The sequence below is a fragment of the Malus sylvestris genome, chromosome 9 (assembly GCF_916048215.2).
Source record: "Malus sylvestris chromosome 9, drMalSylv7.2, whole genome shotgun sequence".
In the NCBI taxonomy this organism is placed as follows: domain Eukaryota; kingdom Viridiplantae; phylum Streptophyta; class Magnoliopsida; order Rosales; family Rosaceae; genus Malus; species Malus sylvestris.
In genome coordinates, this window is record NC_062268.1 from 12,275,348 (window position 1) to 12,291,363 (window position 16,016).

The window sequence follows — 16,016 nt, forward strand, 5'->3', positions numbered from 1 at the left end:
ATCTCAATCAAACAATGGATATCGGCCTCTTCTATCTTCAACAATGGCTATTGGCCTTTCAATTTTTTAATAATGGCTATCGGCCTTCAAACTTCTAGAAAGAAAAATGACAGATATTCTTCGTGTAATGACCCGTTCCCAATTTTACGGTTTTTATAAATTTAATAAGTGAATTTACGAAAATGCCCTTCGAGGTAAAGTGTTGACTTTCGTTGACTACCGTGTTGTGTCACGTAAGATCCATTTTCTTGGCGTATGCTCGTAGTACTCGTCGTTATGAACTCGTGGGCGCAAATGGAACGTAATTTGGATTTATAACGAATGAGTTATTAACGAACGAAGTTGAGGACACAATGGTCATTTGACTATAAATCTGGAAGGCTCCAGATTTTGGTGCAGAAATTAGTTGATGCCACGTGTGTGGCCAAAATTGAAAGAAATGAGAGATGGACGGAGGAGAGAAGAAATAAAGAAGAGAAATGAGGGGGAGTGTTGGCCAATTAGAATAGAGGAGAGGAAAGAACTGCCCAATCAGAAATGAGAGTAGGGAGGGAAAGAAGAGAGGTAAGGAAACACCCAATAAAAAAATTTCTTCTCCTTGACCCATTTCTTTCACCCCAACTCGGTTCGGCCGGCGTCCATTTCCAATGCCCTCGCAGCGTTTTTCGAACAAATTAAAGCTCATTGCCATTTTTCCTTCAATTTCCAACCAAACAAAACGATATTTGGGCCTCGATTGTGCGATGGAACACCGACTAGTTCGAGGGTGTCTAGGCTTTGATCCTCCAATTATGAAACGTTTTCTTTCAATTACCACCACCAAAAATTCCTATAGAGGTAAGAAACAATGCCCAATCATTGGTTGGAGCATCGAAGTCGATTTGAGGATGAATCAAGAAACACCCAACTTAGGGCTTCAGACGGGTTCGACGGAAGCTGGGGCTTTTTCCGACCAAATTGGCCTTGGTCACAGGTATGAAAGTTGTTCCTCGCATCGAGATATTCATTCCTGTAAAATTTGGGAATGTTTGGAGTTGTTTAATTTTTCGGTGAGTCGAGAAAGCCCTTCTTAGGTTTCTTGACGTGCCGAATCCAAATCCGCCATTCGTATTCCCAAATTCCAATGTTTTCGTAGAGTTTTATTAAACAGCCTTTGTTTGTACCATACTTAGGGCCTCCGTATTTAGACCTCGTATAAATACTCGGGGGACTCAAATGTAATTATGTAATAAATGAAGGGGCAAATATGTAATAAGTGAGGATCCCTTATTCTATAAAAGGGACTCTTCACCCTCACAATCCATAAGCCTCGCTCTCCTCATTTGGGGAGGCCAAGTTTTAGGCCATGGGAAGAAAGCACACAGAAAATAGGCTAGAGAGCACACTGCCTCTAGCCTTCTTGTATATTCATCATTGAGAGTGAAACAATATCAACATCAGTGTGGACGTAGCCCAAACATTGGGGTGAACCACGATACATCTTATGTTCTTTACTTTCTTGCAGATTCACGGTCTGATTTACGTTGTTCCAAGACCCCTCCGGTTTTGTGCATCAACATTTAGCGTCGTTTGTGGGAATCGACACGAAAAGCCATGTCGGTTCTCTCTCAATTTTTCAACTCTGCCGTGAATCTGCAAAACCCAAAAACCCCAACGCTCAAATCTCTGCCACACTGAGTAGGGAAGGCCGTGAAGACACCAAATTCATTTCCTCTCTCTCTCTCCTGCAATTACAAAGCTTCATCATTTCTCACTTCCCACCGTAAATTCAAAACCCTAATCCCCAAATCTCGTTCAGCTTTCAATAACCATGTGCTCCTCTTGTGCACCTCATTCTTCCTCAATCTTCCTTCCCACATACACTTCCTTACTTATACGACTCCGTACTCTTTCCCCGACCTTAATTCTCTTGAAACCCAAATCCATAAGGCCTAGACTGCGCCTCTCTGCTTCACTCGCCCAGCGAAACCTCGACATTTCATGGTTTCCATCGGACCAATCCGATGACGGCAACTATGGCGGTTGGGAAATGGTCGATTATCCGCTTCCCCGCAGAAGTCCAAGGTTACCTAAAATTGTGATTGTGGGCATTGGGGCTTCACTGGCGGTAATAGTTGCCGCCATTGCTCATTTTTCGCGATCGAAAAGAGGTTTTAAGTTTCAAATTACGAGTCCATTGCATTCTTTTCAAAGAATATTGAGTCAAGGATCTGATACTGAACCTGCTAACCAATGAGCATTGGATGAGGATGCCACGGTCCCTGAGGCAAGTCCAAGGACTGTACCTGTTGTTGATAGCAACAATGTTAGTTCAGAGTTCTTCGATAGAACATGTCCAGAGGCCACTACACAGAGCGTGCTGCTGCCTCCGTCATGAAGACGACTATCGAAGTTGTTCAACTACCTAGTCAGGCCGAACTTCTCCCCTTTCCTACCTGCTCTCTTTGCCCACTTCAACTCGATCACGAAGTTGACAACTACACCGGGCTCCAAGGGTTATTGGTCTTCAATGCCGTCGGTGGCGGTATCGGATCGGGTCTTATGTTGTTGCCTTTAGAGCTGCTTTCGGTTGATTACGGAAAGAAATCTAAGCTGGGATTCACTGTGTACCCTTCTCCCCAGGTTTCTACATCTGTTGTGAGCCTTACAACATTGTTCTCTCAACCTATTCTCTGCTGGAACACACCGATGTGTCTGTGTTGCTTGACAATGATGCCATCTACGACATCTGCAAAAGCAAAAGCAGAAAGCAGAAGAAAAAAAACGAGAAAAAGTAGAAAGCATGGCTACCCATTACTCAATCAGTCTCGGAGATAATTGCAGAAAGCAGAAAAAACGAAGCAAAAGCAAGTTTGCAAGTGAGTATGTCTGGAGGTGGAGAGACAGAGAAAGGTGTGGTGGAAAAGAGAAAGTAAAAGCAAAAGCAAAAGCTCAAATTCCCTCCAATTGTGCAGATGTTATCCCATTATCCAACCATCTGCCATACCCACCTTCTGCAGCAGCTTTTTTGAATGATGTGATTTACTTTTCTTATCTTTTGAGGACAACTGTATAAACCCACCAGAGTGTAATCATAAATAAAGAAAGAAGGTAGCATGCCAAAAACAAAAAACAAAAAAAACGGCAAGCCCAATGTAATGGGCTGGAGTGTTATAGGGAGGGCGAAGGCCCATATGCCCAAAAGAGCCAGGCCCTATGGCTTCAAATTTATTCGGCACCCTGCTGCTATTATCACCAACCAGGTGATCAAAAATACGTCTAGTACTCCAAATTTATTCAGCACCCTACCATTATTATCACCAACCAAGTGATCAAAAGTACGCCCAATACTCCAAAATTATTCGGCATCCTGCCGCTATTATCACCAACCAGGTGATCAAAAGTACGCCTAGTACTCCAAAATTATTCGGCAGTCTGCTGCTATCATCACCAACCAGGTGATCAAAAGTACGTCCAGTACTCCATAACATTCATGAGCATCACTCATGTCAATCATACATAAACATTCATGAATATCATTCATGTCAACATTCATGAACATCACTCATGTCAACATTCATGAACATCATTCATATCAACATTCATGAGCATCGCTCATGTCAACATTCATGAGCATCACTCATGTCAATCAGCTTCGAAAGCTTCATTTACAGAGCTCCAGCTTTGAAAGCTTCATTTACGAAGCTCCGACTTCAAAGCTTCATTTACAGAGCTCTAGCTTCAAAAGCTTCATTTACAAAAGCTCCAGCTTCGAAAGCTTCATTTACAGAGCTCTAGCTTCAAAATCTTTATTTACAAAAGCTCCAGCTTTAAAAGCTTCAAAGCTCCGACTTCAAAGTTTCACCTACAAAGCTTCAGTGCATGGTATACAAAGATCGCCTCCGAACAACCGTCACTTCGGCTCATACATGGATTCAATTTGAAGTCTCCAGCCAACAGAATCTATTGAATGAAGACTTGGGGGACTACACTATGTACTATATATTGGGCTTCAGCAACTGGGCCTCATGAAAAATACTTGGGGGACTTAGCCCATCACTTATGCATTGAGGAACGAGCCCTTATTCTATAAAAGGGACTCCCTCACTTTTATTAGAGAGAACCCATTATTTATGTATTGAGGAGCGAGCCTTCATTCTATAAAAGGGGCTCCCTCACTATCATCAGAGAGCATCGCCGCCAGCTGAGCAATCGCCTCACCGCGAGCATCACTCATAACCCATTACTTATGCATTAAGGAGTGAGCTCTTATTCTATAAAGGGGACCCCCTCACTTTCATTAAAGAGCACCCATTATTCATGTATTGAGGAGCGAACCCTTATTTTATAAAAGGGACTCTTTCACCACCATTAGAAAGCATCGTCGCCAGCTGAACAACCACCTCGCCGCGAGCATCACTCATAACCCATCACTTATGTATTGAGGAGCGAGCCTTTATTTTATAAAAGGGACTCCCTCACCATCATTAGAGAGCATCGCCGCCAGCTGAGCACCCGCCTTACCGCGAGCATCACTCCTAACCCATCACTTATGTATTGAGGAGCGAGTCCTTATTCTATAAAAGAGACTCCCTCACCATCATTAGAAAGCATCGCCGCCTGCTGAGCAACCGCCTCGCCGCGAGCATCAACTCTAGCCCATCATTCATGTATTGATGAGCGAGCCTTTATTCTATAAAAGGGACTCCCTCACCTTCAAACGCCACAAGCCGAGCCAACCAATGCAACATAAGCCACAAGCCGAGTAGCCTCGTAACATGTGCTACTTCTAGTTGAACATCATTTCACATTGAGCACCGCCTTATATCGAGTATTCAATTCTAAACGACATCTAGTTACTTCGGCCCACACATGGACTGAATTTCAAGTCTCCAGCCAAAAGACTCTCTTGACTGAAAACTTGGGGGACTACTGTTTGTACCATACTTAGGGCCTTCATATTTAGACCTCGTATAAATACTCAGGGGACTTAAATGTAATTATATAATAAATGAAGGGGCAAATATGTAATAAGTGAGGAGCCCTTATTCTATAAAAGGGACTCCTCACCCTCACAATCATCAAGCCTCACTCTCCTTATTAGGGGAGGTCAAGATTCAGACCATGGATATAGGAAGAGAGAAAATAGGCTAGAGAGCACACTGCCTCTAGCCTTCTTGTATATTCGCCATTCAGAGTGAAACAATATCAAGATCAGTATGGACGTAGCCCAAACATTTGGGTGAACCACGATACATCTTGTGTTCTTTACTTTCTTGCAGATTCACGGTCGGATTTACGTTGTTTCAAGACCTTCCGATTTTGTGCATCAACAACCTTTAATTGTGTTTAGGTGCATCGGTGGAAGTGATCACATTCCCGATAGTTTGAAGGGCTTCGGGGCAATGGAAAACTTGTGAGTGGACCCCTTCATAACTTATATATTTTTATAAATATTAGCCTAGCATGCAATGCATATTTTATGAATGGAGCATGATTTATATTATGTTTTATGGATTTGCATACTTATGATTTATTTAAATCGCTTTTATGGAATAATTACAAATTATTGGATTTATATATTACTAAAGGTTATGAGTCATTGGATTTTCATTTATGAAATTCTATGGATTCACGTATGTGCTTATTATGGATTTATGAATATGATTTTCCATGGATTTATGAGACGAGGTTTGAGCTTTTGAGCTCAGATGTTTGATACGAGTTTTGAGATATGTTTTTGCTACTTATCTAGTGGGTTATCATACGGCACATCCACACACCACGAGTATAGATGTCTATGGCCATAGGACACAGATGATGGATGAGTGAGTTATGATATATATTATACCCCCAGCTTCACCGTCAAAAGCGGTGTCGGACAGCTTCACTAGCCATGGCTAGTGTCGGTGTGGATGTTATGTTATTTGATTCAGCTTCAACTATGGGTGATGGACATGTTATTCAGCTTCACCTTCGGGTGATGAACAGGTACTGCTTTCGAGTGACTATGATACCCCTAGTTGAGTACTTCACTGATGAGATTTATGGATTTGCCTTCGGACGACGTTTTCAGCATTTTTAGCATGGTTTTACACGTATTGATTTTACAAACATTTTTCATTGCATGCTAGGGTTTTCATAAAACCTAATGTGTAGTATTATATATATGTTTATGTTTTCAAAACAGGAGGTTAGTATGTTCATAAAATAAACTGGTTTTTGTACTATTAGTATTATTATAAATTATGGTCCACTTACCTTTTCTGTTTTGCACCCCCTCAAGAGTTAGGATCGAGGCACATGATCCCGGCGTCAAGACATTTCGATATAGGTATCCTCGAGTCTTCTCAATACAAGTATACTCGAGTCTTCTTCGTGTAGATATTATTCCATTGTCCATGTTATTTCCTAGAAAATCTTTCGTATTATTCTTAGTATTTGTATGCTTTGAACACGTTCCTGAAATGGTTTATTTCGTTCTAAATGCATATCCTTTCGACTAGAACATAACGCAAACAAATGGTGTGCAAGTTAGAGATCAAGAACCTGATACGAGGTTAAATCTTGAACTTTAAGCAGAAATGCCCGAAAGCTCACAACAACCATCGAGCTTCAATTGATCAAGAAGATTTGCATAGCGGAATTGTAACCGAGGATTGGCCGGCGATTGATACCATGATAACAGTGCTCAAAGAATTGAAGAAACACAGAAAACCTAGAGAAAGACAGAGAATTGTAGAGAGAGAACAAAAGCTATGAATTTCTGTATATTGCTTCGAATGAATACTACAAGAGCCATACACACTTATATAGCTCAATGGCTGCCTTATCTCCTAAGCTATTGGTACTAACAGCTTTAACTAACTAACTGTCTTACTTAACCGTTTGCCATATTAGCACCATTTAATCTTTTGGAACATACTACCTTTCTTATACCGGTCAATACCAGAGCCGGCCCACAGGGTATGCAAAAGGTGCCACCGCATAGGGCCCCCGATTTGGAAAGGCCCCCAAATTTTCATTACATGTATATAGATGCATATAAAATAAATTAGAGGCAAAGGACAATCATATATGTGGTTTTAGCGCTATTGGTTTAGCTCTTATACCTTGTAGCCCATGTGCTGGGTTCGAATCCCTGTGACATTGCTTTGTTATTTTTTTAAGCTTTTGCAAATTTGCAAACTTAAAAAGGAGATTAAAAAAACGCATCCAACATGTATCGAACTCAAGACCTTTGAAGGTAAGTAAAAAAAACCTAGGCAATCAAACAACTTATTCACATTGCAATAACTTGTAATATATTAGTTTTATAGATAAAAAAAATTCAAAAAAAAGAAAAGAAAAAAGAAAATAACATTAAAAACAACTGAAGGGCCACCATCTATGCCTTGCACAGAGCCCCTAAATACACAGCGCCGGCCCTGGTCAATACCACATAGTGGATAAGTTGAGACCTCTTCCTCTTGTAAACAAAGTAAGTTTCTTAAAACTGTTCTATCATAATGTGCGTAAATGCAGCTACTAGGGTTTTTCATTTTTACCTAACAGCTTCTCTTCAACTTATTAGCTGAAATGTAGTTTGGTATTTCTCATGTAGTTTGGTATTATATAATAATACTCATGTGCAATATTATATGCATTCGACATGGCCGGCAATGCATATGGATCGATCAATCTCTACGTGATATCATGCCATGCGTGCATGCATGTACCCAGAAGGATCTTAATTAGTTATCCCTCGCTATATATAGCTATAGTACTAGTTGATTGGGCCACGGACCTGATATACAGGTGATGTTTCCACGTAGCATTAATAGCCACCATCCTAATTCTAACCCTAATCTAATGGTCTTACAATAGCTAGGCCTAGGTAACCAAGAACCAAAATTGAAATGCCATATCTACTTAGATATGATTTGATATTAAATTGACCATATCTAAACAACCCACGACCATATTCTTCTCCAATCTGAGTTTTGCTCACGTCCCGGATGAATTCAAGAACATATTCAAAGAAATTCTGAGGAATGATTTGTGGATTACGAAGGGCCATATTGCCATGATACATTGTACAAGGCTATAATTGCTGTGCACGTATGAAAGCTCATAAATTCTGAGCTCTAACACTAAGACCGAACGTACGTATTTCCTCTCAACTGCATTTTCCTGCTATTTTTCTGAATTTATATTCCAGTTTTGTACATAGAGTGCAACACAATCAATATATGAGATGGGTTTATGAGGGTCGATTTGATGTTTTATTTAGTTTTATTTGGTGCATATATTTTGTTTCAAGCTAACTATGTCTTCACTATTCCAGTTCTGCTAATCACGTATCTTTGGATATAAGATTGAATTCTGTTTGTTCAACTCCTTATAAGGACATGTAAGGTTTGGTAAACTTACAATGTGAGACGTCTCTTTACATCCCCATGCGCCCCATCATGTGTGACTGTTGGGAGTCATGCAAGGGGCCAATCTACTCTAGCTAATACCATAAAGAAATTTGAGATTCCACCATAAAATCAATTAGAAATACGAGGAGTAGTCCAACTTCTTATAAGGACGTGTAAGTTTTTGGTAAACTTTTGATGTAAGATATTTCTCGCATCCTCATATTCTGGACATGTGGAGATTGTAATTGATAGCTACAACAAGGGTTGTGATTTTCACACACCCTTAACTACTTTTCCCACACCCCTCCCTATTTTTTAGTACTTAATTGGTATCCTACTATTTAATCTTTCATATATACCCCTTCCTATTTAATCTTTCATTAATTACCATAAAAAAGTAGGAAGGGTATATATGGAAGATTAAATAGTAGGATACCAATTAACTATTAAAAAATAGGGAGGGATGTGGGAAAAGTAGTTAAGGGTGTATAAAAATCACAACCCTTAAAAAAATGGCTCTATACTTAAAGGAGCATAGAAATGGCGTTCTTTTTACACCTTTTTATACACAAAAAAGAATGAACCCTAAGTTTTGACCAACATGAAGTCTTGACAGATTCTTCAAGTTCTTAATTTCCTAGAAAATGAACCATATTGTTGTTGCGGTCGCGCACGAGTGATTAAAACAAAATTCACGATTTAAAAGTTTTAAGTGGTGTATCACAAAATGACAAGCATCATTTCCACGGAGATTTTATGCACAACATCCCCCATGTCATTTTAGGTGCAAGTTGTGGGCAAAAGCAAAAGTTGGCAGAAAGCTGAATAGGATGCATTGCTAAATAGGATCACCTTCTGCTTTCTTTTCTTTTCCACTGGAGGGGAGAGAGAGAGAGAGAGAGAGAGAGAGAGAGAACCAATCACAATATGAAGTACAAGCCCTAATGCATCATGCATTGTAAAAAGCAAATGATAACTAAACACTTTTTCAACTTTTCTTAGCTCGAAAAATGAATAATAAAGATTGACTTTAAAATATCAAACTATGAAGATTGTTTCAAACATCAGACTAGTTGATAGGCTGGATAATCTAAGACAAACCCTTTTTTTTTCCTTCTTCCACACTTCTCTTTAAGTTTCATCATCGGATTGAATAAATTTGCTAAAACCAACATACATATATTTTGAAGAGGGTAAAAAAGGTATATGTATTTCTTCTGTAAAAATTGTAAATAATTATATATTGAATGACATATTGTGAAGGGTGTGAGGACCACAATGATGCTACAACAATGATGTTACATTTGAACTTGGAAATGATGGTGAAAGATGTGTAGGTTTTCAATGCTTATACCTAATACCATAAATGCCACATACCCTGTCACATTCGTACGTAAAAGAGGAATTGGAATGCTTGGAGTATAATTTGTGTGACAACAAACTTACAAGGACAATGTGAATTTTTCTTCTAATTTTGATAATTTCATGTTACATGTATGCCAGAAGAATTGCAAAGACCTTGGTACAAATTAAATTAATGGTATAATTGCAAACTGGGTTTGGTTTGAATTTGAGCATTTCCTAAATAATTAGGCATCTTTAGAAAACACAAAAATTCTACCATAACATGTAACTGATGAATGCATGGTTCGATTTGTGAATGAGGATTCAACAACAAAGAATTCATCAGCCAAGACCCCAGTATGTTTTAAGTTTTATACACCGGTAAATACTAAAAAAATTCATCAAAACATTTCACACCCCTTGGGATTTGATGCTTCTGGCTGTAATCGACTAATAGTGATGACCACAAGATGATATCACTTTTCAGTTGTCTAGGGTGCCAAATTTTGAAGTGGTAAAGAAATAACATGGTGAATTTATTCCCCACTGAAGTCGGCTAAAATTTTCCTACCAAACAAGAAAAGGGGCTTTTGTTTCTTCAAAAATGCAAAACCATTTTTGGATAGAGATCAGTTGTTTTTGAAAGGTTTCTGAAAAGATGGGTTCATTGGGCTTAATTTCAATGGAAGGTTGCTGGGTGTTTCCTGCCAAACTTCACGTGAGCAAGCGTATTGTTTTAATACTATGAAGAAAGTTGATGTTTCATTTTAAAATTAATTGGCAAGAAGGAAGTGAGCCAACACCTTGTAAAGCCCTTGCAAGGTCGGTTTTCTCATCTTCCCGATATGAAACAATTTTTCACATCCTTACACAAAGGCCACTTGTTTTTGTAATCATATGTATATCTTATGTTCCACCAATTAAGCTTAATCTGTTTGTAGGCCATGTTTTAGTAGTGTTTTGGCTCCGGTTTTGGAATTTATCATGCTGTTTTTCTTCCCATTCTGCACTCTGCAGGTTGGTTTGTACTCTGTACTGCTTTTGAAGAGTGTTTCTTTGATTGAATAAATGCTTGTCCATAAACTAGGCAAACACACCATAATCTGTTCACTTTTTCTCTTTCTTTTGGCTTATACAGAAAGCATGCAAGTTCCAAAGTGTTGTGAGAATGCTTTTCAGAAAAGCACATTTCTTTAGCCAGAACTTCAATTACAAGACAAGTTAGAAGTTTAATTATAAGCAGTAAATCTGGAAAAGCATTGACCATGTAGAGGCATATCATATGGTCTCTTAAATCATGCATAACTCTGCCAAATTGTCAACCTTTTATCAACACTAATGGGACTTGGGGCTTAGGGCAACATCCACCCCTCTGCACCGAGGTCATGAGTTCAATTTCTCTTTCTCCAACATCAACCTTGTATTTATAAAGGGAAGTGATTTTGTCACTCTCTTTTTAACTTCTCTCACACCCCTCTTTATCTATGCCTATCAAATTGAATAAATCAAACGAAAACAATGAACAAGATTCAACAAGGGTGTGCGAAAAACTGAAAAGAATGCTTTTATCCATTTCTTTTGTAAATAAATAAACTGAAAATGCCAAATTCACTTGGCAACAACCAAAAAGTTGAATTTAAATTATCATTACTAAACATATGGTCTAAACAATCGTAAGTGCATAAAAAATATGTTACCTTAATGCTAAAATCATAATCCAACTCTGTAAAAATTGACATAATATTTCAGTACTATGTACAATATCTGGAAAAAATCTACTGCAGGGGAGTTTACTGAGAGATGGGAAGACCTACTGGAAGACAAGAAAAACTGAAATGAGACCCATACAATTGGCTTTCCAATTTGCACCGGCATACATGGAAAGATGTAGACACCGAAAATGTAATTAAATGGAACAAAATTGACCTAATTTAACTTTCTAGTTCACTTCGTATCCAGTCCCGCGCGCACATCAATGCTTGGACAGTGGCTGGGTTCATGGAACTCCAATCACGGTCGAGCACTCTTCCTCCGGTGTTGAATGCCGAGTCCTTCGCAACTTTTGACACAGGAATTCCCAACACATTGCGCGCCATCATAGATAGGACACGGTACCTAGGAGCGTGAACTTTCCACCAATTTAATATGTCAAATCCTGATGCGTGACGAGGGAAGGCAGGCTCCTCCAAGTACTTGTCCAAATCAGACTTTGTTCCATCGGTCTGAGTAGTTTCCTCAATGTATTTGTCAAAGCCACTCAGCCTATCCCCCGACTCCCTTTCAGAACCGGGAAAGTGAGAACTACCACCAACTTGCCAAGGCACAATTTGATCAAGGGAAGCTAAGCAGTTTGAATGTTCATTATACAGTTCCTTGACACACTCAAAAGCACCAGAAATATGGCTTGGAGCGCCACTGCCAAAAACTTTCCCGTAATAATACTCTACCAATTTCATCTTGAATCGAGGATCTAATATGGCTGCAACCGCTAAAACCAAGCTACATCTCTGCCAATATTCTTCAAATCTGCTTCTCATCTTAAAAGCCAGAGACCTGATATAATCATCTGGATTCTTGCACCACTCATTCAGCTGCGAGTATACTTCACAAAGCTCAGGAAAATACAAATTTGTAGTCGGAGACTTGAATTTTGTGAAACTATTGGTAACCTCAACAAAGAGCTTCAAGTAGCTCGTAATGACACTCACTCTATCCCATTCAATATCGGATGGGCACATTGTGTAGACAATGTCATTTGCATGCAAAAGATAAAATGCGTCCCTGTACTCCAAAGCAATTTCAAGCATAACATATGTCGAGTTCCACTGCATTTGATTATCTAGGCATAGGAACCTCCTACTCTGACCTCCAACTTGTTGAGCTATCTCGTCAAATTTTGCTTGTGATGCTTGCGAACTTTTGACATACCGTATACTTCCTCGAATCTTATCAGTTATCTCACAAAGTGCTTCTAGAGCATCCTGAAACATCATATAGAGAACATTTGCTGCACAACACACATCAAATAACCGACCATTACAATAAAGTAACTTGTTTTGGGACAGCCTGTCTCTGATTCTAATGACTATGTTGTCGTTGGTGGAATAACTATCAAAGGTCATAGAAGACAACTTACGATCAACATCCCATTCAATTAAAGATGTCATGATAATTTCTGAATGCTTGTCTTCTGTATCAGAAGAATCAGCGACAATAAAATTTAAAATCTTCTTATTTAATTGCCAAGAATCATCAATATAGTGTGCTGTCAAACACAAGTACTGAGCACCATCCAAAGAAGCCCACATATCCGCACTCAGGCTGATTCTACCAGGCAATTTATCCAACACATCATTCACCTTTTGCTTCTCTTTCACATAGATCTCCATACAGTCGGCCTCAACTCTTTCGGATGTCACAAGCTCAAATAAGGGCTGTAGATTCTTAACGAACACTTTGAATCCAACATCCTCAACCATATCCAAAGGATACCCATGTAAAATAATCATTCGGGCAAGATCAAATCTACTCCGCCTTTGATCAAAGTTATTACTTCCATAGTTGATGATGTCATCTTTTGTCTGCTCTTGCTCAAACCTAATATTCACAAGGTTAATAACTTCATCCTTTTTCCGCTGTTGATCCAAATTGAAATAAGTTCCTTCCTTTCTCTTTCCTCTTGCTGCATAGAGTTGAGGTATGCCAAGACTAGATCTTCTCTGACACCTAATTAAATGATTCCTCAAATGCGATGTCCCACTGGTACTTGATCCGCTGAGTTTCTTTTTACAATGTCTACAAACAGCAATACATGTGTTATCAGCCAATTTAATCCTATCAAAGTCATTCCACACGACAGATTTTAATCTGGTTGATTTGATGTTCACCGCATCAGACATATCCATTGCATTGACTTAGTACTTCACCAGTATCTGCAAATCAAAAACATATATCTATAAATTATTAGTGAAAGAATTGCTAACTCAAAAAGGAAAAGAAAGAATCAAAACAAGAAGTCGACTCAAAGATATGACTACCAACATTTGCCCGTGCATTTTCACACAACAGAAGTGAAACAATCTAAAAGGATTAATAATAGTCTCATTTTTATGGCGAACAACAATTATACGACAAAAATTAGTGGTAGGCTTCTGTCTATGCATGTCTGTATAAGCAAGATTGGTAAACTAATTATCCAAATACCCTACACTCATGCTGGCACTAAATAAAATATATGTCTCGGGTTATAACAGGGCATCCAAATCCAACAGTTAAGGTGCAAAATTAACTTAAGTAATGAGCTATGCAGGTTGCAAAGTAACAAATTTCTCAAAGATAACATCAACCAGTTCAAAGAGGCTGAGATAGAGACGTCAAAAGAAGAGAAATTATTAACAGAATCGAACAGGCATATAATATGAATTGGTATGACGCAAATAAAAAACACGATTTGACCCGTGCCATCCATGACCAAGTAAAAAGAACACAAGTCTCGATTTAGCCTTTTGGATTGATGACTAACGCATTTCTCTTCTTTCAGCAGAAAAATGGCATTAATAACTCCAGAGTGTTATTAATAAGAACACACAACGAATACCGCATACTTTTACAGCAATTAATGAGTACGAAGCAAGACACCATCTCTGAAACTGCAGAACATACAATGCAGTACAGGCAGAATCACTCTCTACCATAACCGAAACAAGGGTTGTCGTAAAATAACTACGACATTCGTGCAATCGTTCTACAAGTAACGCAATACGCAGAGCAACCATGCATGAGAAAATTTACTATGCCAAGCATCATAAAATCCAAAATTTACGGGTTTGCAACAAATTCCTAAGAACAATAAAGATGACAAGTTCTTTTATTTGTACCAAAAGAAGGAAGAAAGAGGGGAAAGAGAGCATATTGAAGGAATCATAACAAATTCGACCCGAGAATTGAACCCGGGTCCATGACCTAGAGAGAGAAGCTGGGTCGGGCATTTCAGAAGCGGGTAATTAGGTTGGGAAAGACGAGCTTCTGGCTCGCCGGATCGAAGCCGGATTCCGGGTCCCGATTGACCGAACCCGACTCGAAGTGGGTAACAGCCGGACGGGTCAAAAGGGCCCACTTTAAAACTCAATTGCGGTTCTTGGATCGGAATCCCAACATACAAATATAAAAACAATACAACAGAATCCACAACAAACGCAGAAACAAATAAAGCCCCAAGTTACATTCGGATTCGGACCCAATTCTAGGGTTCAAACCCGAAAATAAATAAATTGAATTGAATTAAATTCAACGACATGTTTCAAAATTAACAGAGGAGAAATGGCGAGATCAGGGTTTAGAGACGTACAGTTGAGGGAGAAGCTGAAAGACGCCGACTTTGCGAGGGAGACAAGGAGAATTGGGGTCGCTAGGGTTTGCGGGTGTTGTGTGAAACTGAGATAGAGAGAGTGGCAGTGTGGGTAAATATGGAAGCGGGAGAGCAATTTGGTAAGAAGGCGCACAGAGGTGGGAAGGGGTAACGAAGCAAGGACTTAATTCAATTACTAATCTACCCTTTTGTGTTAAAATGAGGAATTTATTTTTACTATTTTCATTTTAGAAAGGTTTTTACAAAAAAAATAATAATAAATTATGGAAAATTAAATTCATTCAGAGAGAGAAACCACGATTACAACCGCTACCTGTACAATTGAAGAGAAAAGCATTTCTAGCAGTAGTGGGTAAAGTCCTATCCCAAATAAAAGTAGGGGTGATTCAGTATGGGATACCAAACCGAAACTAGTATCCCGAATCCCAAACCGAAATTTTTCAGGACAGGAATTTAAAGACCAATCCCAAACCAAATTTTCGGGAATCCTAAATTAAAATATGAAATTATGAATTATTCTTCAAATATATAATTCAAGAACACATTAATGAACTAGGAATGTCATTTCATTCACACTACCATTTAATCTAACACTTGCATGCCTGACTGTTTTTATCAGAGTCAAAATTCAAATTAATTAAACATGTGGATGCAAATTTCCGCTTTCTTCTTCTTGGACAAAATTGTACGTACAAAACAATTAACACCTTAGGTCAAGGCCAAAAAATCTCCGATGTCAAAGTTAGAATTTAGAGAGAAAAGTATTTGGAGAGTTTTTGGAGTTTTGCAAGAGTGTGGAACCCCATTTTTTAGAAAAAAAAATAGGGTCATATATATAGGGAATGGAGGTGGCCGGCCCTTAGAGGTTTTTTGTATGAAAATGGGTGATTTAATTGGTGATTAATGGATTAACTAAGAATTAA

At 38.8% G+C, this 16,016-nt stretch overlaps 1 protein-coding gene across 1 annotated transcript; it reads right to left on the reverse strand.

The window, feature by feature from the left end:
* Positions 1–11,438: 11,438 nt before the first annotated feature.
* On the reverse strand, positions 11,439–15,230 carry LOC126583819 (zinc finger BED domain-containing protein RICESLEEPER 1-like). Its single transcript, XM_050248341.1, has 2 exons — positions 15,073–15,230; positions 11,439–13,657 (listed from the first exon to the last, which is right to left on the reverse strand). The coding sequence occupies exon 2, from the start codon at positions 13,628–13,630 to the stop codon at positions 11,657–11,659; it is 1,974 nt and encodes a 657-aa protein (XP_050104298.1). The 5' UTR covers positions 13,631–13,657; positions 15,073–15,230; the 3' UTR covers positions 11,439–11,656.
* Positions 15,231–16,016: the final 786 nt, after the last annotated feature.